The sequence below is a fragment of the Ciona intestinalis genome, chromosome 7 (genome assembly GCF_000224145.3).
Source record: "Ciona intestinalis chromosome 7, KH, whole genome shotgun sequence".
NCBI lineage: Eukaryota > Metazoa > Chordata > Ascidiacea > Phlebobranchia > Cionidae > Ciona > Ciona intestinalis.
In genome coordinates this window covers 2,460,756-2,486,487 of record NC_020172.2, presented here as the reverse complement: position 1 = coordinate 2,486,487, position 25,732 = coordinate 2,460,756, and the positions used below count along the sequence as shown (strand labels likewise).

The following is a 25,732-nucleotide window of genomic DNA, read 5'->3' as shown; positions in this document are numbered from 1 at the left end:
ACCTCACTCCCATATACCGTTATTAATTGTTTAAAACACGATCAGGACATTTGAATATAATGTGCTAATGGCGTCCCATCTCAACCCACAGCACTATATAGCAGTTTTATTTGGCCCATAGCTAAGCCATACACATTTTAATTTATTAATAAAATCAGCAGAAAATTCGATAAAAATATGGTTAATCAATCTACCGTTTCAGATATTGACCATCAATATTACATCGAATTAATATGGTAAGTATATGGTTTTTGATAAAATAAAATGTTCGTACAATATATATGTATAGTAGGGTGGGGGGATACGACACATTCGCATTACATATTTGTATTCGTTTGGTAGTAAGCAAAAAACATTTCAATTTTTGTAAAACTGTATTCTCACGACTACCATAGACTGCTGTTAATTGTTTAAAACACAATCAGGATTTTTGGATAACATGTGCTACATGTGTCCCATATTACCCCACAGTACTATACCTGTAGTAGGTCGGGTTAAAATGGTCGATGTATTTATTCTCTTTTATCGTTCTATTGGTAGTTAACAAAGAACATTCAAAGAATTGTATAACCGCACCCTCACGACTCAAAAAAAACATTGTAAAATGTCAACAACACGATTAAGAAATATGGAATTTCAGGTGTGAACAGTAACCATCCTATCCCACAGTAGGCTACTATATATATAATGTAAGTTAGGTTTATTGCGCAATGATCGCTTTTCCTTGGTAAGGCCGACTTGGGGCAGAGCTTCGTCGAACTTGTGGATTGGACGAGTCTTTGCTTAACTTTCTAACCAAAGTTGACGGAGGCCCGTGACTTGAATTCTTTTTTGTTGCAGTTTTCTTCGGCGGGTGAAGCGCCAGCCAAAGTTTATGTTCCTCGTCTGAAAGCTTTTCTTCTTCTTTTTTCAAAAGCCATTTTTGAAAAGCTTTTTCAATTTCTTCTTTATCCCGTTTTTCAAACTCTTTTTCATTAACCCCAGCAATACTGGAGCGCCTGCCTTGGCTCGCCTACAAGATTTAGATTGCACAATTCTAATTATTGTAATTAATGAACAACCCGTTGCTGCCAGGTAGCTATTATAACAAACGTAAAATACGTCGGTTCTATACAAATAAATTGCAAAAAGAGCAACACCGTCAAACTTCTTTTTTCTAATTAGAAAATCTTTATACAACGCAACCTAAAGAATTAGCACAAATTAACAGCCCATGCAGCCTGATTTTAGAGACTTTGTCTTAAACAAATTAATTTAAGCATGAAAATAAAACGAGTTAAATTAAACTGAAAGAAAAACGTTTTTTAAAACCTCCGGCCATACCAAATGACAGCCAACTTTTAGGGTTAGTTTTTAAATAAGGGTATCAGTTAAGAGGAATTGTCTACACTAGTTTAAAAACCACAAAAAGAAAACACTGACCCCAATTTTTGACTCTTTTTGATTTGATTTCTGATCCATCCATTGCTCAAAACTTATCTTTCTTCCAAACTTTTGCTCCTCAAGAGCTGCCTTCTTTTCTTTGTTTATTCTCTCAATTTCTGCCCTTTTCCTTTGCTCCTGTTTTTGCTTCTCTTCCACAAGTTGATTCCACTCATCAAATGTCAAACTATTTTTACGACTTCCTTTCTCCTTGTTGCGGACCTAAGACAGTAAACAGATTAATCAGCCCTCAAAAGCTTATTGAACAAACAAGCAAACATTTGTGGCAGCAACAGTTGTTTTATTGGGGCCATGCGAGTTTAAATGAATGTTCTTATGCCACAACAGCAAATATGAGCAACAAACAAAACTATGATATATGTTGACTACTTGCACCACATGTAAAGAGCATAGCTGCTTCAACACACTGGTTTGCGGTACTAAATATAATGTGGTAACTAAATATGTATGTGAGTTTATTAAAGAAAACTGGGTAATGTTTAAATATATCATTTTCACTTAAATATGAGACCTTAAAATAAACAGCACTATATCTGTATCATATTGGGGCAAAAACATCCATACTGAATAAAATTTAGATTTCAAACAGTAGTAACTATCTTGAACCTTATACCACTTAACAAACACTTGTAAAACCTAAAGTCAATATTTTGAAATGAAACCGACTACAACTTCTATTTTACAACAGAAATGTTGAAAACAAAATTCCTAAAGATAGACTCATCACTCATGGCACACTAAAAATAGAAAAAAAAAACTTCTTTTATTTATCCTGGACTTTAAACCAATGCAAAACATTGGGTCTACCTATGCTAGTTTAATATAGGTGCCATATTTATACAGTTGCGCTACACAAAAAGCTATAAAATAAAATTAGGTCACCAGAGAGTCTGTTATAGTTAGAACAGACTGTGGGCAACAGACTTGCAAACTGCAGGCAATTCTTTCAGTGTTAATTTATAGTTGTTTTTTAACTTTTTCTATATTATATGAGACATACAGAATAAACATGAAAATTTTGAGGTTACAGACCACAAAACATGCAAAACCAAAATTTGACATCTACTTTTTGGACATATAATTGCAAACATTTGAAATTTGGACAATTTGGTGATAATTGACAATTATATAAATGCATAAAACATGTTTTTTCTGGTATCTTCTAACATAACTGAAGATGATTTTAGCTTTTAAACCGAAAAGTATAAGATGGGAATCGTATAATACAATTACTCACATCAAACATTTGCCTCCTTTTCTGTTTGTCTCTCTCCTCAACAGCAAGACTCCATTCTTCAAATGTTAAACTTTTTCTTCGTCCATTTCTACCAGTGCTTACTTTCCTGTGGCCCTCATTCTGTAGGAATCAATCACAATAAATAAAAAAAAACAGCAATGTTTTAAACCCTGGTAATAAAAAATGACAGCCAATGTGCTTAAATTAATGAATGTAACTTATTTATCCTGACATATTGGGGCAATGAGCCATTAAGACAGGGATGTTCTTTCATACACCTCATGTCGGCTTACAAGTTACCACGTATGTAGCATATGAAACAAATATTTTAAAACCAATGTGAGGCCACTTCTACATCTGTAGCCGAAAGATTATATATTCATAAATAATAAAACAGGTGTTCAACACCAATGTATAGGTATATAAAAAAAGGTGGTATTAATTAAGCTATTTCCACCACTGTAAAACAGTAACAACATTACAGTGACATGCACACAAAATCTTCTACTCACAGAAGTAATATTTGGTGCATCAGTTACTCCTATTCTTCTTGGATGAGCAGACTGTGGTCGCAATTCTGAACTTATTTTCCTATTCTCCATTTTCGTCTTCGCAGTTACTGAACAAAACTGATGTGGTCAGCTGCTCCTGTAAGATAAAATGTTTCACATATGTTTGGTTACACAATGTAGGGATACTGGTTATCCAAACACCCCAATACCATTACCTCCAAAACTATGTACACACACAATCTGTTCTCCTTTAAAATAAACAGCAAAATATCGAATTTTATTAATAATTTCCCAAACTGACCTTTTTAAAATAAAATTTATCAAACGTACGAACCTAAACTGAAGCTCCGTAGTTTGATTAGTGGTTCATTTTTCTTCTGAGCGGTGACAAGCCAGTTCAGCTGACAGTTTTGCTCTTCAGGTTTGTTTACCAGCCAACACAAGATACCAATTTATGGCTTTTTAATACCGTCTCTTACCCACACACTTTCATAAGAAGTAGCGTTTGATCCACAGCAGAGTAACCATAAATCAAACTAAATATAACTGACAGCAAAATGTTTGCGCAACAGAAAAAGGGCAGACCTATTGGACTTTATAATCGCATGTCTCAAACAACAGGTTGAAGTTCATAAAGTTTCTATTTGCAAATGGTTTTGCCGACAGTAGAGAGACAGACTAGTGTGGTAAAGCACACTTTGGTGAAGAAACCATTTGGGTAAACTGAGTAGAAAAAAGGTTAAACAAATACAACATGATTGCTTGTTCTGCTTTATTTAGATATGGAAGAAATAACAACAAACAACACAAAGAAACAAACAGCCAACTCACAGCATAGGCAACACTGCAGAAAATGGTCATGGCAGTACCGGAAGAAATATCAAACAAATCACGCTACACAATTTGCAACTAAAGCATTACTAGATACAACATTCAAAGATCATTAATTTTAAGTTTTCTATTGCAGCAAATCTGTATGACACTAAAATATTCCCTCCGAACTTTGAAATATTCGCTGTATACGCCCATGTGTATAATGGGTAATAATGGTGTTAGTGTTATTTACTGCACCTGTACTTGATTTATTTTAATAAAACATGGGGTCACGGTTAATTACCCGGGATAAAGAGTTGGAAAAGAAGTAAATTGTCCAAACTGAAGTCACAATCGGATAGGTAAACTCGACACCGTCCGAGTTAAAAGAAAGAAGGAATTGTGACGATAAAGTGCAAACAAACAACAAGAATAATAAGGAAAGTAAGAGAACAATAAGCAACAAAGAAAACTTGAACCTAACTGACAATTTTTTTAGTGAATTAAATTTTACCTAAATTTCTACAACGGTAACAAGGCAGATAAGTAATCAAACACAGAAAACACAAATTGTCCAACATGATATTTACAATCTTGGTAAACACATTCCAAATAATCCATCAATTTGCTAAGCTATTTTTACACCATACCTCAGTAGAGATACTTGGGAACAAACGCAGCTGTTGATCTACTGAAACTCTTCAGCTCAGCTTCATCATACAAGGATCTAATGGAGTGGAGACAAGAGAGGACATTCTCCTCTTCATATTCCAACAGCTCTTCCTCTGTGATGGTTACTCCATCCCAGGAACCAGCATTAAAAGATGCCCTGGAATCATATTTTGGCCAGGAGTAATCTTGGAAGACTTTTAACCCAACAGAAGATGCAGGTTCATCTAGAATTGAAGTAGAAAGACGAAAGGCAGCTCTTGCAGCAACAGAAGGAGGAAACTGCACAAACTGGTAGTTGGTGAGACCCTTCTCAAGAAAACTTCGACCAAGACAAAGCAAAGCACTGAAATAAAAGAAGGTAAATACTATATATACACATACATTTTTTCTATGTTACAGTGACAGTGCTTCCAATGAACAAAGAGTATCTGTCACATTGTCATCGTATTATATGCAAACAGAATCATAAAAAACATCTACCATTGGGTGATTTTAAAAATTAAGACCTTTAATTTTGTATCAATTATAAAAAAATTGAGTAAAACATGGCTAACAATTTGGCCACCTGAAAGGAACTACTAAGTTGGTGCATTTGTTGTGTCTTACTCTAGAAGACATACGCCACAAAAGTGACCATGTTAGGCCCAACTCAACCTAACCTTTGGGCTACGGATAAGTGCTGCCTGAAACTACTGTGCAAAATGCATTAACTAATCCAAGAAAAAGGGTAATTATAAGCACATTAGTACATATAGTGACAATAACTTTTAAAACATACTAGGTCCCAGTTACTTACATGAAATATTCTTGTACATCCGCTGGTTCATCTTTCACCAACACAACATGACATTTCTGCACGTAAACATCATAATGGATGCTGATAATGGTGTCATAGAACAAGTGTGATGATGGAACGTTTAAATCAAATCCTATTGTGATCAACAGAACACGCTCCAATGATAGCAGTTGTGGGCGAGTGTAGAGGTTTCTACAAAGACCCAAGCAGGCAGAAACTGGTGGAATTTCAACTTCAAGCTGAAAAGATACAACAAGTTTCAAGTTTTCAACGGATCTTATAAAAAACGGTAGAAAATAAAAGCTTTTGAAGCACCATCTAATATTCGAATCACATTTTTTTGGTAATACTTATTCAATTAACTTGAATGGTGAATAAGAATATATACATCATGATGCAAAATAAATGCTATATAAGTACTAACACAAATAGAATAGATAGATTTTACCCGAAAACTCTATCTTTATCCGAAAACTCTATCGAGCTACAAGAATCAGTGCATGAAATTCAGTGTTGATAGATCATGAAGGCTAACCAATGACCTACTTTTACCACAGTACCAGATAAAAGACCACAGCAATTACAAAGGCAACTTTATATTACCGTGGTGAAATTTATCAACAAAACTTCCACACACCTGTTTAGCAGCAATAAGCAAGCTAGTGATTCCAATCAACTGAAGATATTTCTTTCTTATTGTGACAAATTCTCTCTCCAAATATCGATCAAGAATATTTACAGCAAGATGTAATGTTTCACCTTGTATCTTGTAATGGTGGGTTACCATCACTAACCATTCCACCAAGATGAATCGACAGCGCTGGGTTATCTGGGATAAATATCAAATTAACCTGTTTTTGAGGTTTGAACTATAGCGGTTACTGACTTGAACCCAGTCTCTGTAATATGTGAACGAATGTAACTTACTTTACCCTCGATGGCTGGAAGACGTCAGTCGTTATAACAGGGATGTTCATACACTTTGTGCAAGCTTACAAGTTACCAAGCATGTTACTTTGTAGGTGAATAATTTTTTCAGGCACCGCACAATACATGTCATTGTGAAAAGATATTTAAAGACAATTACTCTAACTTAGTGGTCACTAACCGGCTGTTCCATACTGTTAGCCATACCGAAAAAAAAATAATTATACACAAACTGCATACTTAGAAACTTGTAGGCAGGTCTGAGGTGCATGAAGTCACTGCATGTGGTGCGCAAAAGACCCTTTATATAAATTGCACCATCACAAAAAAACTCACTCACTTCCTTCCAAATTTTTTTTGTTTTTTTTTTTAAATTGGAAAAAAATTTTTTTAGTGTTTTTGTTAAAATTTCTACTTACGATTTTTTGTTCACAAAGAGATGTGCTAGGATGAGAGTAATATTCTTTTGCTTTCATCTGCCAATAGACATCGCGGATGTCCAGCTTATCCAGAGATGTCACGGCAAAGATGGCAAGACCAATATCACTAAACTCACACCCAGTGACCGATTTATCATCAAATGCGGCCTCCTCGTAGCAGTACAGTGTGCTATCAGGTGTTGCTATAGCGACGAAAGCATCATTACGGAAATGTTCGATAAAACTTATAAATTGAGTGACGGGGTAATGGCAGTTGTTATAGCATAAGTGTTTTGTTTTACATATCTAGTTACCACGTATGTCATTTTGTAGCTGGTTATTTTATGGGGAATTTTTTAGTGTATGTATTGTACTTGTTGCACAAAGCAATTCATAAAATGTTCTCACCTAAGCTTGCATTTGGAGAACTTTTATCTGATTCGTTCGACCACTTTTCATAATAATGAACATAGGACTTTTCAGAGCTTTTCTCTATGACAACATAATCATCATACATGACGCATGTCTCGCTCATTCCAAGATAATCATTCTGAAATCCTGGCTTTTCAGAAAGATTGGGGGATCTTGCCAAGTACTCACTGCTTCTAAACCTCTTGGCCAAATTCTGAATCTTTGAATCTCCACTACTGCGCTTGGTTGAACCAAAACCACATCTTCCTAATTTGCTCACAGAAGATCTAATAGAGGATGGTGCAGCTATGGCGACTTTTCTTCCATTACTTCGTCGTCTTTTTGAGGATCCAGAAGAAGTTTTCTTGGTTTTTGAACTTCCATTTTGTTTGCATATATTGCCTTGAAGCAATCCATCGCTGCAGTTGTTGTTGTTTTTGTCATAGTTAAATCCATCCACAGTGAAGTCTGGATTGGATCCAACTATATTGCCTGTGGTTTAAAATATTTCAGATAAAATCCCAATATCCCTTGCAGTCTAAATTAAATAAATCTAATATTTTATGCAGAACATTAAGCCAACTTTGCTTAAAAATAAAAAAAAAGACATACAAGACTTTAGGTTTCTAACATTTACATGTTTGTAATAATTAGGAAGCTAAAAAATCTTAAATCAATTCAATTTTTAGATTAGGAGCCATGCCAAAACAAACTTACGTAATCCTGTTCCACATTTTGTCGATTTATGCGATGGTGCTTCCAATGAACAAACGGTACCTGTGACAGAGACAATCTAGTTCACTAATCGAAAAACTGGTACACCAAAACTGTTTGCAACTATATAGGCCGATGTGTGCGGATTGGGACGCTTGGGTGATCATGGGACATGTCGCGGAGCTTCGGTCAACTCTGGTTTCCACGTTCTTTACCATTTAAAAGAGAACGCAACTTCAACTGTATGGTTCAATTGAATGTATGTAACCTACTTTTTTCCCGTAGCGAGTCAAAAGTAAAACATTTGTGTTCTGTTTTACACACCATGTGTCCGCTTACGTTAGTAACTTCGTTGGTGGTACCTACTATGCCCCACTGCAACCAACCCGATAGCCGAACCTAACCGATAACATGTGTGTACATCTCATATACACAGTTGGACACGCTCGCGAACTCTTTCCATTTGTTACCCATGTTTAAACGAAAAACATATGCGACAACGTGAAACCCCTATTAACATGCTTAAAACGTCACGAAGCTACATTACGAAAAGCATCAATAGCATATAGAGCCAACGCTAGGTTTATTTACACCAAATAACAATGCACTTTACATGCAGTTTATACTGTATAGTAGGGTAGGGCGGAGTGGGGTAAGATGGGACGCCTTTTCCTTTTCTTTTACCTTCCCAAATGGTAGTAATAAGCAAAGAATATTCACAGAAATAAATATACACCCGTGTTCTTACAACTCTAGACCTAGAACGTTGGTAATTGTTCAAAACAGGATCAGGAAACATGAAATTTAGGTGCAAACAGTATCCCATCTTACCCGATGTTACTACATGGCGTTCTACTCGCATACACCGCTCCACCCCATAAACGCTACACGTGGGCTACACTAGAAAGACAATACAACCTGTTGAGTAAACAAGCGCACTATCCTCCCCCCACCCAACCATACCTTTTAAATGTTGTAGGTAGAATTCGTCTCTGCGCTTTGCAGCATAACCATCAACGTGCGTCTGCTGCTTCGCTTCGTTTTCATGCAGTAAGACGACAGGTGTCTTGCATAAGTTGTTCATATCTAATCAAAGCAGGCTATGTCTGTAATTGCAAGTTTTTGCTCTTAATTTTATTACGAAGACCAACTACATATAGTAGGGTGGGGAAAGATGGGACACTTTTTAATTCTATTTTCTCGTCCCCGTTTGTAGTAAACAAAGAACTTTCAAAATATTATAAAACCGTATCCTTTCGACCCCCATGAACCGTTGGTAATTGTTTAAAACACGATCAGAATATTTGAATATTATTAGCTATAAAAGTGTCCCATCTTCCCCCACAGTACTATATACATTACACACGTCTAGTATTTTCAATTTTAATCAATCTGTATTCGCAGTTACTAAAAACCAATATAAAGTATGACCATATCAGTGAAGCTAGGTAATATAATCATTTTAGACATTATCTACAAACTGCAAGCTAAAATTGATTACGTCGTACACATTACAAAACCTGGTAACATCCTGACCAACTATACTATTCATATGAAACAACTTCCTCACCAAACAACGACCTTACACTAGTGAACTCAAAACAACAAGAAACTGCTTGCTGTTCTTGCAATCGGCGTTTTTAATCAACGCCGCGTGATTATTATACACGGGCAAAAGCGCTTTTTGAATTCTTGCCTACAATGCGCACCCAGCCTTGAGCAGACAGCATTCCTTCTGCGTGTTTATACGTTACAAAAATGCCCTACAGTTTTGGTTTCGTCATAAAAAAGCGTCAATCAGTTGTATGTTGTGTACCATCTATACTATATTGGTAAATAGCGCAGAAAATAACTTCGTATATTGTAACCTATTACACTCAATATGTATTGAGTATCTGCCATGATAGATGTAAAACCCAATAGGGGAAGATGGGACAATTTTTAACTTTCGTCTTTTCTCCGTTTAGCAGTAAACAAAAAACATTCAATGAATTATAAATCTGTAACCTCACGACCCCAATATACCGTTATTAATTGTCTAAAACACGATCAAGATATACGGATATTGTATGCTAAAGGTGTCCCACCTTCCCCCATCCTACTATAGAACTTCTGCCCTAACACAACTTGCATAATTTTAGAGACCTCATGCACCAAATACACTGTCGCTCTAATGTCGTTATAACTATAACCTAGGTGGTATAAGTTGCAAGCTATGACCTATACGATCGTACCAACTCGAATACCTCTACATATATTTCAAACAGATAACCAACCAAAGACATTGCCTACTTGACGAAAACTACTTTCCACAACAAAACATTCGTGTTTGCTTATCAGCATTATTAGCAACTTGATTGTATATTTCCAACATTTAAAAACACAAACAAAAAAACGAATGAATACAATAATAACACAAAAAAAACGATTTCACCAATCGGTGTCAATATAATGTTTCATCATCTCGAATTCGTCACCGCCATGCCGCGCACATAATTGTGTCGTAATAAAGAATTCGTCGTCCTGAACAAGACGAATCCTGCAAGACATTAAAAATCCAACCAAGTCGTCCACGGGAGATTTTTGAGGAGTTGACGTCATTCTTACGTCATCAAATGTTGCTGTAAATGAAAACAAACTTAAACATGTATTAATGACCAACCAAATGATCATGTGTTAGTTAGAGTAACTAATTTTCCTGTTATAATAAAGCGTCTGTGGTACTGTTGTTACAGCGCCCTTACCCAGATGATACAGGTACGAGGCTTGTTAATGCTGCTGCAACTATAGAAGCATGTGCATTTGCACATATATATAAAATCACACACAAGGTTACACACATAGTAATGAACCAGAACACCCATATTATAACTGCTGTAATTGCCTGCTACAAAAAAGTAAAAGCCATTCTTAAAATACTCTAAAACAAAACACAAAATATTACTTTGTTGTTGAGGCATTACAGCAGCTTGTGTCTTCTGTGCTACTCTCATAGATATATTATAAAGTGGCTCGTCCAAGTAAGTTACCTATGTGAGAATAAAACTTTAAAATATAAACTTGAAACTTTAAATTATAAATTTGTATAAACTCATCAAAATGTGTACAATATACCTATTGCCATAACCCAACATACATTTTATACTCTTCGAATACAGTTCAATTTATTTAAATAAATAAAGTTAAAGGAATTAGTAACGAAACGATAGTTGGCAAAACCACATTAATTTCGGATCCTTCATCTTCGTAGCCTAAGTGGCATCGTTTGTAATAAACAGGCGTACATATTATTTAGATTTTGTGTTTCTTACCATTTTAAAAGCGTTAACTTTGGAATAACTTCTTCCCGTCACCCCCTTAATCCACGCTACTGGAGTGACGTATAATTGAAATTCTGACGTCAGAATGGAACCGTTGCTCGTCAGTGAAGCAACATGCTCTGTCTGGAAATGAGAATATTTTTAACTTCACAGATTTTAAAATTAAATGTGTTATAGTATTGTAGGATAAGATGGATTAGCACATAATTTTCTTTTCCTAAACGTGTTTCAATATTTATAGGATATAGTTCTGTAAACATTCCTTGTTTACTACCAAATGGGGCGATAAAGGAGAATAAAACATGGATTATCTTACCCCAACAAAATATATACTACCTAATTTTCAATAGTTGATAAATAATACAACGTCATTTTATAACTTTGGTAATAAATACTGTAGATATAAGTTCCTTACCCCCATAGATTTTAATTTCAAAGCGTTTGAACCTTGTTGGATAATTTTGTTCTTTAGTAGATAACTGAGATTCAAATCAAGTTTGTCTTGCTGTATGTCTGCTTGAGCTGGGTGTTGTGAAGTGTTTGGTGATTTAGTTGGTAGCATATGGGTGGACATAGGTATATTGGGTATTCCAGATTGACTAAGGGCTTGGAAAATAGGGGAAAATGACTTTGGTTGGGTTATTTCGGGTAATAGTATAGGTTTTGGGGCTTTGGGGTTCACAAAACGATTTGGGGGGGTGGGTATCAATTTAGGGGTAATACTGGAAGTAGTAGGTAAAGTAGATATCGGTTTGTTTGTAAGTGTATGGTGTTGGTTGTTACTATGTTGTATGATCTTGATCTTTGTTGGTTGGGGAGTGCGTGAAATGTGATGGATTTGCGGACTCTTAACTCTTGATATTACAGGCATGGCTGTTCCTTTTTGTGTGGTGCAACTGTTTGGTACAACGTATATAATAGGGCGTGTGGATGTGGTCTTTGTGTTCTTATTAGGAAGCTGTATTTGTCTGAATCCCTGCGGTCGTTTCATTTTGCTTTGCTTTGTAGTGGTGGTACTTGTTGGTAGTTTCACAGTAAAACTGAAAGTTTAAATATAAGTTATTTTATATCCATATACACACTTCAACCTCCAAGCATATTGATGAGAGCGCTAGCCTTACAGGATACCAGGTTCAAGGCTCAACGCGGTCACCCAAGACACTAATGTAATTGATTCAACCCAGGGCCTACTCGTGGGTCGTCCAAATTGTCAAACATACAAAAAATAAAAATTCAGGATAAATGGGCATGAGGTATATAAAATAGGCCAGAATAAAACAGTGACATAAACTATTTTTAAATTTAACTTATAGTTGTAATTTACTTGCCTTTTATAGAGAGGGACATTAACAGGTAAGATGGATTGACTTGATTCAATATCTTCATCCTGTATTAAACGTGTAATACTGGTTAGATATACTAGGTGATATTAAGTTTAGTTGAAAAAATAAATCTAAGTCAAGTCTGCCAGAACAATAAACATGATAGTCTGGTGCCGTGGACATGGGTTTAAGGCTTAATGCTGCTACCTGCTACTACCGTGGACGTGTTTGTCCTTAGACACTTAACGGCAATTGTCCCAACCCAGTAGTGTCTAAAAGGAACATCTAATTCTAATATGTCAACCAAACATTATAAAATTAAATATATAAAAATTCCTATAAAGTAAAATACATGGTAAATCGTAAGCGGGCGTGAGGTTTAGGAAACAGAACAGCCGTGTTGCATCTAGTGTTGTTGCCACACAAGGATAAATAAGTAAAATTCAATCATTCATTCAATCATGACACCACACCTCATCCTCTTCCTCACATCCTCCCATCTGATCCAGTTCCTCCAACAATTTATCCCGAGCAACGAGGATCGCTTCAAGTCGATTCTCTCGCATCCGGAGGAGCTGGGAGTGATCTCGCTTTTGCTCACTGTCACTAGAGAGATAACTTATTTTTACGCAAAATATACCCTATTTGTTGTTCTGTTACCTTATGTGTTTTTTTGTTTTTCTTTATACAGATAACAGTGATAACATAAATACAGGGTGTTTAGTAAGTGTGCACTATTCTAATAATTATTTTGTATTTACAGATTGAGGTGTATGGAAACAAAATAAGAAGTTCCAAGCCTGTATGGATACAAATGGGGGTCACTTTCAACATCACTTTTAATTGTCATTCATATTTACCTCTTAGACTCTGTACTGAAACATCTAGTAATAAAAATGTAAGTGCGCAGTGACTTTCTAACTAACCTGTGCAACTTATAAATTACAAAATGCGGTTATTGCTCCAACAATCTAAATCTTATAACAAATTCTTCAATAAATTTCCTAACTATACAGACAATATGTAACCTTTCAGAAGATGACTGTTTATCATATAAATGATCTTTAATTTTCTCAATCCTTTTCCTTACTTCTCCTTTCAATATATGTTCTGCGTTACCTGTGATTACTATCATTTAACTTCTGTTCAATTACCTTATAGACCTACTGCACTGTTAAAATTATATGCATATGCACATACACTAGATCACTCTGTACACTAGACTAGATGTTAATCAATATGCATGCTTATTCACTAGATGCCTATACACTACTCAAATAATTTGTACAACACTGTCAACGTCAATATACAAGGTGTCCGGAAAGTCACAATGCAGTGTTCAAAACATTTTTTTGGTAGCAACTGATTAAAGGTCTTTAAAAAAACAAAACAACATCGGTCTGTATTGATGCTAATGTGGGCCATTTATAACATCATTTATAATTGTCATTCATATTTACATCCTGGATTCTATACTAAAACTTATCTGTTTTTAAATATGTAAGTGCCCGGTGACTTTCCGAGTACCCTACATGCTTTTAATACTTCAAAACCCTTTATTTTAACTTAACTAATTATACAGTATACAAATAAACAGTTTAGTCTTGTCTATATACATATTGTTTAAGTTTCCTTGTAAAGCTAACAGCATATGTTACTAATGTAAATATACAATCCACTATCACACATACCATAATATCTCTTCTGTTTCATAGCAAGCACTTTCTTCACAGATGATATTTTGGCCTGAATTATGTTTAGTTCTTCCATTTGCTTTCGATGAAGCTGTGTAGAAAAGAATTCACAGCCTGAACTAATAAATTGTGAATAAATTATAACTGTTACAGATGAGTTTAAAACACATGTACAGAAAATAATACAACTGTGACACAATATGACAATATTATATACACCTTATCCTGCTGACTTAAGTTACCATGAATACTTGTAAGTGAATAATCATCCATTTTTTGTATGTAGAAATTTTGAAAATTATAAAGGTACAACTTAATTGCAGCAGTTGTAAACTTGTAATTATGTGTCTTTGTTTTTTTAAAACAAAAATTCACCACCATATTCATATTGTAATTGTTATATAATAGATTTTAGGTAAATTACCTTATTACTATAAGGTGGTTCTTCTATATCATCACATCTTACTTGACTTAAGGAAAACTGGGAGGGTTGGGTGAATTTGATCTTTCTTTGAAATAAGTATAATGTTAACTAAATAGCTAAAACAATAGTTCCAAGCAAAGCAAGTATGTGGTATACTACTTCCATGGAATGGAAAAAAAATTAAATATCATCTTACTTTCTCCTTTTATGTCGCTTGGTTTTTTCAACTTTGTTTTCAACAATCTTTCTTTTTTCATTTATTCCTGAAGTTGTTTGACTGGCAGGCGGATCTATTATTATACAATCATCATCTAGAAAAGTGATAAAGTTGAAAGAATTGTGATTGACACAACTGCACATGTATTGTATTCTATATATGTGAGATTCTACTGCAAGCATGTCAAGGGACTTGTAATGAAGGCCATTTCTAACTCATAAAATAAAAAAGTAAATTCATACCATTTATGCCTATGGCTAATACTGTTGATACCATAACATCCTATAATACCGTTGATGTCTTATACTGTTGAATGGTACCATACATCATATTCATATCATACCATTGCTGGAATAGTTGAGCAGAGCACTATCTGTAACTTCAGTATATTGATTCTTTGTTGGAGTTGACATTTTAGCTTGTTGGGTCAAAATATCATCTATTGTACTTTGTGTTGAAGATGTGGATGGCCTTCCTTCATTTTCTACTTGTGTAAAAACATCATCAATTGTTGATGTTGGTATTTCAGTTTGTTGGGTAAAAATATCATCTATTAAAGTTTGAGTTGGAGTTGTTTCATTTTCTTTTTGTGTGAAAACATCGTCAAGCATAGTGGTTGCTTTTTCAGTTTGTTGAGTGAAAATATCATACACTGCATTTTGTGTTGCAGGTATTGTTGCTTTTTGAGTAAAAATATTATCAGAAGTGTTTGATGAAATTTTGGTTTGTTGGGTGTAAATATCATCTGCAGTAGTTTGTGTTGTAGACAGAGTTGGATCTACATTTTCTGCTTGTGTAAAAATATTATTTGTTGCAGTTGCTGGTATTTCAGGTTGTTGGGTAAAAATATCATCAAGTGTTGTAGTTGTGGAAGTTGAAGGTGGGAAAATTGGTTGGGGTGAATGAGTGAGAACATCACTAGTTGTTAGTGGTGAAGTTGCATTAGGTGCGTGGGTGAAGATTTCATTTTCATCCTCATGTATTGTTGGTTGAAGAGATGGAGTAAAAGTATCAGATGTTTTTGTTGGTGATTGTAAAAATTGGGTAACTTGATTAGGTAATATAAATGGTTTAGAGGCAGTTGCAAGAGTAGGTTCTTCACTTCTCTTTGGTGGTGTTGTTTGCTGGTTGAGGCTTAAGCCTGTAGTACACTGCAAAACAAATTGTTATTTTAACGAGTCTTCAAGAAACTTATTATTAATTAAAAGTTAAATGAAAATTAAAATGTCGGTTTAAAAAGTAAGTGCAGAAAATGAATAGATGTTTCAGATTCGATTTATATTTAGGAATAACAGAATATTGGAAACATATCATTCAAAAAGTGATAAAAATGATAAGCAAGGTAACAGGTCACATACCTCAATAACATTGTTATAATTTTCATTTGTTGATTTCAAATGACTTGCTGGAGTTTCAGGAATTGTTGAAAATAAAGAAAGTTGACTTGGTGGGAGAACTGAAATGGAATCTTGAGATTCCGAATGACAATCAATTGCTTCGACAGTCTATCAACAAGTATGTGAATATTACCTTCAATACTAAGTTACAAGTGTATTGTAAATGAAAATCAGTATAAAACAAAAAATATTATTGGTGCAAATTACTTTTCAAACTGTTATCCTACTTATAGTTCGTACAGGTTTTAAAATGTGGAAGTGATTTTTATTGGTTTTGTTTTTATAAAACTGTAGTTGTGATTTTTAAAAAGTGATTTTTTGGTTTGTCTATATAACCCAAAGTTACCACACATATTGAAACCTTAATACCTCACTCTGACTCACACAGCTGAATGGTGGTGCCTGTTGTAACCCACATCACAACTTTCAACAGATAAACAAGTTACATCACTGTCATAATTTTCAACAGGTACATCCCCTGGCCTGTGGTAGAAAATGCAAAAAGTGTTAAAAAAAATGCTGAAGTAACATATATATAAATATATATATAAATATATATATGCTGTATATAATATATATAAATATATATATGCTGTGCCATTCTACTGGTAGTTTTTATGTTAGTTGCTAAAAAGACAACAACACTTTAACATAAGTTATTTTATACCTCTAAACTTCACTTACAATATTATGGGATTTCCGAACGACTGTTCTTCTAAATATTCATTTAAATCCAAGGTCAAACTGTCTTCAATCACTATATCTTCCATTTCTGTAAAAAAAAGAAGCAAAAAGGTAAATATACGTAATACGTATTGCTTATATACAATTGTAAAACAAGAGCGATTTTAAAACTTTGCAAAGTTTTGCGCCCCAGCAAAATGGTGGAGCCCCAACTGGGATAGTCCCGAATTCTAAGCATAGAAAACATATGTAAATACCTTTTCGGCCTGGGGGTAGTGGCTTGACAAAATCAATTTGTATATATATAGTTCAAATGTAACATGGTTGTTGTCTGTTGTTTCATTTACGCTAATGTACGAGCGTTAAACCGTATACGCACTTCATACACACCGCATATATACGACTGTGTGGTAAGGTGGATACCGTTATCATGTAACATCCCCAGTAGAGAATAAAAACATAGACTTTCTCAAACCCAACCTACTATACATTCAAATGCCATCTTTAAGACTACATTGACAAAACATACATCAAAAATGTTGTAAAAATTAGACCAATGCAAAGTGACATAATATGCCTCGTGTAAAATTCGAGGTACAGTACTTTCAAAGCATAAACACAATGGAATGAAATAGGATACGGCAAAACAACACCTGAATTTAAACCGACATCGCTTGTGGTTGTTCTCAGTCTACAAATACGAAGCAGAGCAATTGAAGCTTTCGTTCTTGTACAATGCTGTAAAGAGTGTAGAAATCCAGTTGGAATAAAGTTTTGTATAGTAGGGTGGGGAAGATGGGACACATTTAGCGCAAAATAACCAAATATCCTGATCGTATTTTAAACAATTACCAATAATTTATTGGAGTCGCGAGGATACGGTTTTATAATTCTTCAAATGTATTTTGTTTACTATAGAATAGAATGAAATAGTGTCCCATCTTCCCTCATCTTACTATATAAACAGGTTTATAATAACATGTACGAGCCGTTTAGGTCAACGTTTTATCATTAAAATTATAGCCAATGATGTTTCACCGTCTATATACAGCACAGAACAACGTCGAAGGCGTGTTTAATTGAGTGGCCTATGGAATAGGTATATAGGCCTATATCGTTCAGAATTAGATTAACGTAACAGTAAAGTAAACTAGAGTACAAGCGAAACGCCCATATTAGAATTTTGCAATTAAAATACAATCGTTTGTCGACGCTTTCGCTTAACCTATGACTTGGTCTACAACAAAAACAGATTAGAAACCTACTGTGAATCATTAAATCGTATTCGCAACATAATGTCATCGGATAAGCTAACAGAAGAGGAACAAGTTATCTTTACCGAAGCATTCAAGAAGTTTGACCCGGAAGGGACTAACTTTATCTCGATTGATGACGTAGGAAGCGTTCTCCGAGCAGCTGGCCAAGCACCAACTGAGTCCGAATTGGAGAAATTTAAAAAGGTTTACAATTATGTAGTGGTGGGGGGACGGATAGCCTACCGTTAGCACATTTAACATCCTATACAGAAAAGGGCAATGAAGATATTTTAACATTTTTGTATATCTACATTTCTGACTTATATTATGTGCTGGGCCCTTTCAAAAGTATAACACGGATTTTAATAATAATTGCCTATACACTTTAGATACTCACCTTAATAATAATAATACATAATAATATACGCTTTAGACACCTACCTTAATAATAATATACACTTTCATACAAATTCAGTTGCTATTCTCAGACTAATGAGCAGCAACTTGCCAACTTACGAGTTTTCATATACCCCTTCCGTTTATAAATGCAACGTTAACACGCATAGCAATAAAACAATCAAACAGTTTATACTTACGGTTATAAGTTCACGTCTTTCGTTATTTACGTAGGAACTAGACCCGAAAAACACTGGAGAAGCCGCTTTTAAAGACTTGATTGATTTGTATGCGAGGATAATGAAAACTACTCTGGAGATGGATGACGAACTGACTGAAGCGTTCAGGTATTCCATAGGCTGCACAAGTACACACGTCTTCGACGTTGTGAAGTTCGCTGACGTTGAATTCGTTTGCGCTCCTGCCTCAAACCCAAAGGAATCTGAACACCTGTGGTGTACCGACGTAGCGATTTTTACCCATTATTTCAATTCTTACTTTCATTAAATACTCCTTATCATATTCAAAAGCAAACAAATAAAATGTAGGTGTATGTTATACGCTTTTGACAGCGGAGAAAATTCTTGCCCTATAAACAACGCCAGTGTCATTATTGCAACGTTTATCAAACAAACCATATATTTGCCTCGCAACAATTAATTGTTCTTACGTACGATCAGAGTCTTCGATAAAGACCTGAAAGGTCACATTATGGCGTCAGACCTACGTCATCACCTAACGACGTTGGGAGAAAAGCTTTCACCCGAAGAAGTTGACGAATTGATAAAAGATGCAGACTCGAGCGGGGATGGGAAAATTAATTACACAGAATTCTGTTTCTCTATTATACACGACAACACCACATAATCATGGTGTCTGTAATTTCGTTAATACTTAAATTAGTTTAAATTGTATGAGGTACGGTGGGAGAAGATGGGACACCTTTTTATTTTATTTTCTCGTCCCATTTGGTAGTAAACAAAGATTTGTAAAACGGTTTTCCAACGCTCCCACAGACCATTGTTAATTGTTTAAAACACGATCAGGATATTTGAATATTATGTGCTAAAGGTGTCTCATCTTCCCTAATGGTATATACTACAGAACTGAACATAGCATATTGCATGTATGGTTAATGTACTTAAAAACAATAAACTTGAAATTTGATTTTTTTAGCGAGTTAAACAGATTTAAAGAACTAGCTTTTAAAATAAATATATGTAACTGAAGATCCGAATAAACTAATACAAAAATACATTAAATTTACAAAAGTAATATTACAATGCTCTTAAGCTTCCAACTTGTAAAACTTTCAAACTGATCACTTTTATATCAGCATCTACATATACCCAGATTGTGCATGCAATACATAAACACAAGTTTCTAAGTTGACACAAAAGAAACAATATAACACATTATTCAATGAGCAACTGCAGTTGCTTTTGCTTGAATTTTTGAAACACTTTCTTTATGTTTGTTTAACTGCTTTTCAAGGTCTGCAACTAAAGTTTCCTGACGCTTTATTTCAGCGCTTATATATTCAATACGTTTCGACACAGTGCCTTTAGCTTCACCTAAATCTTGCTTGACAAGAACAGGACCAGTCAGCTTGTAGACATTCGATTCCGGCTGCACAGAACATCATTTTTACTATTTATACACATATTGAAAAACACCTGTGTATCAAACCTGAATTTCAATGTGGCACTTTGCAGAAACCATACATCAAGACCAACTAAATGCAAACTATTGCGACTCGCATGTATTTTACTTATAAATATGCTGAATCTGGGGTCAGTGGGGTGGCATGCTTAGTTGGAATTTGTGCAGTGGATTAATCAATATAACAATTAGGAGATGCTTTAACAAGTTTAAATACTCCAAACTTACCAATAGCTGAAACCTATATGCACAGGCAGCAAAGCAAATAGGCTATGTATAATGTATATACAGTTTACTCCTTGAAAAAACTAAGTAAGATTCATAACAAACCTCCAAGAATTCCAATTCATCTTTCACAACAGTATTCTGGTTTAATTGAGAATCAAGCTTTTTCTGCAGTTCTGCTGATTTTTGAATTTCCTTCTGGACTTTTTGAATTTCATCAAATTCTTTTTGCAATTCCAGCCTTACTTGAGCATCCACAGCACCCATGTTTATATAAGGCCCTAATTTACTCCTAAAATAGATTCATTTGTTAACACAGAAATAGTGTAAAAATGCTCCTAATTATGGACCATAACCTGACTAACAATGCTGTATCTATAATGTCAACAAAAACACAAAATTTTCATCGCATTTGAATTTATTCGCAGTAAAATGCTGGGTACGATACCGTTGTTATTACTGGAACAAAACAAAATAGCGAGACATTTAGACCTTCTTCAGGTGCTCTGCCAACACGTCATGTGCTTGGCCTTCTTTGCCCCAATCGCGTACAACAACACTGCTGCAGCCAACCACTTTTCTGGGTTTTCCTTCTTGGTCGATTTTACAAAGACCGGCCCATTCCCCGAGCTTTTTGCTGTCGTCAACTTTGATCAAACTGATTTGATGCTCATTGCACAAAGCTTCGATCAGTTTCACATAGCTGGGTTCGTCGCAGTTGTTAGCAAGAACGCAAAGATGAGCCTGGCGTTTATCCAAGGCTCTTGCACATTCGTTCAAGCCGCGGGCAAGACCGTCGTTAATGACTGCTGTTTTTAGAACCTCTTGAAGCGCTGTATTAAGGTCCATAGGACCGCTGGGTTGTACTGCGACCGGAACATCATCTCCTTCACCGTCAGACATATTCAGTTATATATATTGACACTAGAAGTCCTCGATGCGTCCAGATATCATAAAGTTTTTTCGAAAGATCGAAACCGTTCAGAATCCGCACAGACATTTTCAACGTGAGATTTTATGGTACCCTACCGCCATAGAAACTCGAAAACATTCGGGGAGGTAATTTCCGTATTTTAATTGGAACAGGACGTACATCCTATACTTCGCGTTAAATAAGTTATGAAGTATGTCAATTTTTAAACGGAATGTTAAAGTATATGCAAAGGTATTATTTTATTGGTTTTCGGCAGTATACAAATATGAAACACGATTTTTCTTTTGTAAATCATCCAAAACTAATCCTCGTCCTTTTTCATTCCACCAAACACTTCATCTGGTACGATCTTTCTTTGTATAACGGCTGGCCCTGTTACAATTACAACACAGTAGTTAAAGCTTTGTTTTTAGGTGAAACATCATTTAATGTGTGACAAAACATACAAAAGCAGCATAAAACTAATGAAAATAATAACAAAACATACAAAAACATCATATAACCTAAAAAAATCATAACACAACATATACATACCATCTTCAGTCTCACTGTCATCATCATCAATGTCAATTTCATCAGGATTCTGAACTTGGCTGATTTCAGTTTCCATAGGTGGTTTGTCACTCCTGTAATAAATCAACAGTAAAAAGTAACATTTGCTTCTTGTTTCAACTTAACATAGAAAGTATAGTTAAAAGCCTTTTAAAAAACTTTTTACTCCGTTAAGTTTTTCGTTGGTCGTTAGTTTTCAAACACTTACCTAACAAACAGAATTCCTTTATTTGGTTTCATTTCTTCCTGGTTTGCCCTTGCAGCAGCGTGACTTGCTTTTTGTTCAAGAAGTTTCATTCCATCGTTGTCAAGGTTACCATCAGGGGTAAGGTCAGATGTAGTGCCTGTGTTGAACGAATAAATGTAATTTTTTTAACCGCACATGGCAGTGAAAGGATAGTCATTATAACATGAACTACCTTTTACTAACTCTTCAAAGAAAACAACAGAATATACAGTTGTTTTTTGATCTTACCTGTAAGATTTCCAGCAGCTGCCAACATTTGTGCTGACATATAGTTAACCTGTAACATAACATAACATAACATATTTTTAGCAGAGGCTTGACTGATAAATTAGTAAGAAAGCAATACAAAAAAATGACTTTAGTTTGTCTTGCTTTTGGTAATTATGTTCAAAGTAATATAACACATCGTAAAAAGACATAACAGTAAGTTACAAGTTAGTAACTATAAACAAAAAAAATGAAAAAATGTTCGGTATGGTTCTATCATATTAACTCTTTTAAAAATTATTTGTGCAACCTATAAAAACAATACCTGGGTATTGTAAGTAGCTTGAACACTTCTCTTTATTCGAAGCATCTCACGAACTGTATCTTCGTTACCATGTTTAACTTCAAACGACTTCCAAGCTTCCCAGAAGTTGGCACTTGTCTGTAATTAAGTATTTATACAAATTTAAGCAGTGAATCAGATATTTTATACAGTAATCTCTTCTGACATGACTCGTTGAAGGCCATTATTAATCTAGAGTAGAAATATAGATATTTCCCAATCCACATATTTCCTAGAGTTGTATACATCTATAACATATTATGCACACTCTAAGCAAGTGCCTAAACATTGTGTCACTGTAGATACTTTTTCATTCATTCTTATTTTTTGGAATTCATTTAGAATTCCCACACAGAACCAGGCCCAATATTTTACGCTTGTTGCATTTCTTTAGATACAAACTGCTTGGCTATTATAAGTCTGCATACATTTTATATAGTATTCATAAGACATTAGAGCTTACCCTCGGGTCACACATTTGCGAACAGTGAGCATACACGGCACGAGCCCGATCTATTTCACCGAGTTTTCGTTCAAGATCAGCGAATCTGAGGCAAAAATCTCGAGCATGTTCGTCAGGGAGAACTTCAATTGCTTTCTGTAAAAATTAAACATGATTGGTGAAAATAATAATGGAGAACTTCAATTGATTTCTGTCTAATTGACAGTTTGCTGTATATGTATATGCATATATATAGAAGCATCAGACTGGTTACAATATAAGTGGATTGGTATACACACTCTCACAAATTTATGATATAGATTTATTACAAATACAAAGTTCAGGATAAAATAACAGTGCATATATAATGTCATATAAATTGGTAAATAGCAGTTACCTCGTATATTGGTCTTGTGTGAGTTACTCCATATATCTCAGCAGCTCGACGTAGATATATGTTGAACAGTTCATGTCTGTATAACAGTTTTATTTATGTTGTTTCAAGCAAAAAATGTTAATGAAGTTTTCAAGTAAATGTTCTATTCCATTCTATATGGACAACGTCCTTGTCAACGGATCTGAGATTTAGGCCAGAGTGACGCGTTACTCCGAAACCCAGACTACAGTTCTGAATAAATCAATGTTAAATGGAAGAATGGACAATAAACATCAGTATTAGTCTGAAAATAATTTCCCAAAACCAGTTAAATGCAGTTAAAACCAGTACCAATCAAGTTTTACTCTGGCTAGCCTTTGTCAGCTTATTATAACTTAATCCAACTAACCGTTGATCTGTTAACACAGCTTTGGTTGCTCTTTCATAAACAGCCATAGCATGTCTTGATAATCCATATTCCTCTTCCAGTTTAGCATACAACAAATATAGATCTGTAATAAAGTGTATATTAATATTACACTATCAGAAAAAAAACAAACATATTTAGTCCTAAAAACATAATTTTTAAGCTTTAATATAAAACATACAACAAATGCAGCATTTTAAAAGGTTAGTAAAATAACCAAAATGAATAATTTAAAATCAAACAAAATTAGTAATTACTCAAAAAATATCCAAACCATGTAAAAAACAAAATTATCTAAACAGTAAAGCTACACACAAGAAAACAAACTTACTTTTAGCAAACTTAGCTGGACAGCCATCAAGTGCTTGCTCAAATAAATCCCTCGCCCTCTCCAACTTCTTGCCCCCGTATCTCTTAATAAACTTTGTGAGATACGTGTTCCAAATATCATAAACATTCGGCCATTTAAATAAAGCAACTCCTCTTTCATATGCCTGGGGGAAATAGTAAGGTAAAATAATAAATAGGAATAAAAATTTATGATAGTATACCGATATTCAAATTTCAGATTTGCCTCGCAAAAGTTCATGTAGTAAATCCTAATAACTAAGCTGACAAAAGTTCTGTAGCATATTAATATTATATATACCACCTTTGGCAAAGCAGCAGGCTCCAAAAACTGGTGAAGCCTATGCAGTAGCACAACAGGTGTTGGAGCAATGGGCCAATCCTGGCCTAAATCCTAGGAGCCATGGCATGCCACGCTGCAGTACCTCATCCACATAGAATATATATATAATTGTGGATGTCACCACAGTAGGTATATAACATGTATTCGGGTATATTCTCCAGTGACTGTTTGCGGCCTACATCTCAATTTCCTGACACGACACAAGGCCTCACTCAAGTTGAATAAAAACAATATAATGGTTTAGCAAAACATTACAAGACTAAAAGATAGAGATTAAAAATAGAAGTTCACACAAACCTTAAATGCATCTTCAAAATAATTATTTTCTTCCAAGAACATTCCATAGTTGATGATAATTTGTGGGGTGGCGATCCGTAGATCAAGGATTTTATCATAAACTGCTTTGCATGTCTGTGGTAAAGTTGAAAGAAATAGTAAATTTCCAATCTTAAGATAACCGATACAGCATGGAGATACAAAAATTAGGGAATTCGAATAAGCTATTGAGACATTTTATTTTTAATGTGTTTATAATCCTTTATGTGAAAGTAACGCTAACTGTTTCAGACTTGGTCAAACATTTCATTTAAAGTAATCAAATTATACCAGCATAAATGCATGATTTACATCACCATTAACATTGTTTCATTTATTAGTAAAAACTGCCGGAATTTTTACATGGCATACCACACAGATTAAGTGTTTGCTTTAACTTATTATTTTGATCGGTATTTTCCCAAAACTTCTTACAGTAAAAACTATGGTAGGCTCCTTAAACTAGGGAGATCCATGCAGTAGCACCCTCGGTGTTGGGGTAATGAGCCAATCCTGGCCTACATCCTAAAACCCACGCTGTGGGACCTTACCCACATAGAATAGAATATAACTACATTTGTATCAGTAAATTTCAACAACAACCAACAACTTACCTTCAAAGTCCCAAAGCTTTCCTCCAGGTCAGCATACATGACC

General features: G+C 34.7%; 6 protein-coding genes across 6 annotated transcripts in view; 1 reads left to right on the top strand and 5 right to left on the bottom strand.

The window, feature by feature from the left end:
- Positions 1 to 122: 122 nt before the first annotated feature.
- On the bottom strand, positions 123 to 3,668 carry LOC100174997 (stress response protein NST1). The gene is made up of 5 exons (XM_002128419.4): positions 3,527 to 3,668; positions 3,193 to 3,328; positions 2,681 to 2,800; positions 1,423 to 1,644; positions 123 to 1,012 (listed from the first exon to the last, which is right to left on the bottom strand). Exons 2-5 carry the CDS (start codon positions 3,280 to 3,282, stop codon positions 701 to 703), a joined length of 744 nt encoding a protein of 247 aa, XP_002128455.1. The 5' UTR covers positions 3,283 to 3,328; positions 3,527 to 3,668; the 3' UTR covers positions 123 to 700.
- Positions 3,669 to 3,950: 282 nt separating this feature from the next.
- Positions 3,951 to 9,058, bottom strand: LOC100177336 (cyclin-A2-1). Its single transcript, XM_009860669.3, has 7 exons — positions 8,908 to 9,058; positions 7,948 to 8,007; positions 7,228 to 7,722; positions 6,820 to 7,022; positions 6,111 to 6,302; positions 5,474 to 5,712; positions 3,951 to 5,020 (listed from the first exon to the last, which is right to left on the bottom strand). Exons 1-7 carry the CDS (start codon positions 9,026 to 9,028, stop codon positions 4,657 to 4,659), a joined length of 1,674 nt encoding a protein of 557 aa, XP_009858971.1. The 5' UTR covers positions 9,029 to 9,058; the 3' UTR covers positions 3,951 to 4,656.
- Positions 9,059 to 17,954: 8,896 nt separating this feature from the next.
- LOC100182008 (neo-calmodulin-like) lies at positions 17,955 to 19,822 on the top strand. Its single transcript, XM_002128147.5, has 3 exons — positions 17,955 to 18,462; positions 18,889 to 19,001; positions 19,335 to 19,822. The coding sequence occupies exons 1-3, from the start codon at positions 18,298 to 18,300 to the stop codon at positions 19,519 to 19,521; spliced, it is 465 nt and encodes a 154-aa protein (XP_002128183.1). The 5' UTR covers positions 17,955 to 18,297; the 3' UTR covers positions 19,522 to 19,822.
- LOC100179681 (prefoldin subunit 6-like) lies at positions 19,476 to 20,840 on the bottom strand. The gene is made up of 2 exons (XM_002128098.5): positions 20,647 to 20,840; positions 19,476 to 20,283 (listed from the first exon to the last, which is right to left on the bottom strand). Exons 1-2 carry the CDS (start codon positions 20,806 to 20,808, stop codon positions 20,074 to 20,076), a joined length of 372 nt encoding a protein of 123 aa, XP_002128134.1. The 5' UTR covers positions 20,809 to 20,840; the 3' UTR covers positions 19,476 to 20,073.
- Positions 20,841 to 20,941: 101 nt separating this feature from the next.
- LOC100184468 (40S ribosomal protein S12) lies at positions 20,942 to 21,609 on the bottom strand. The gene has a single exon (XM_026835249.1). The coding sequence runs from the start codon at positions 21,442 to 21,444 to the stop codon at positions 21,028 to 21,030; it is 417 nt and encodes a 138-aa protein (XP_026691050.1). The 5' UTR covers positions 21,445 to 21,609; the 3' UTR covers positions 20,942 to 21,027.
- An 80-nt stretch (positions 21,610 to 21,689) lies between these two features.
- The window catches only part of LOC100183671 (pre-mRNA-splicing factor SYF1), a 9,081-nt gene continuing 5,038 nt past the window's right edge, over positions 21,690 to 25,732 (bottom strand). Inside the window, exons 10-20 of the mRNA XM_026835105.1 lie at positions 25,690 to 25,727; positions 25,058 to 25,171; positions 24,401 to 24,563; positions 24,052 to 24,154; positions 23,664 to 23,739; positions 23,288 to 23,422; positions 22,807 to 22,923; positions 22,503 to 22,551; positions 22,236 to 22,371; positions 22,010 to 22,101; positions 21,690 to 21,847 (exon numbers count right to left, since the gene is read on the bottom strand). Of these exons, the coding sequence (XP_026690906.1) occupies positions 21,777 to 21,847; positions 22,010 to 22,101; positions 22,236 to 22,371; positions 22,503 to 22,551; positions 22,807 to 22,923; positions 23,288 to 23,422; positions 23,664 to 23,739; positions 24,052 to 24,154; positions 24,401 to 24,563; positions 25,058 to 25,171; positions 25,690 to 25,727 (1,094 nt within the window). The 3' untranslated portion in view covers positions 21,690 to 21,776. The remainder of the gene's footprint in view (positions 21,848 to 22,009; positions 22,102 to 22,235; positions 22,372 to 22,502; positions 22,552 to 22,806; positions 22,924 to 23,287; positions 23,423 to 23,663; positions 23,740 to 24,051; positions 24,155 to 24,400; positions 24,564 to 25,057; positions 25,172 to 25,689; positions 25,728 to 25,732) is intronic.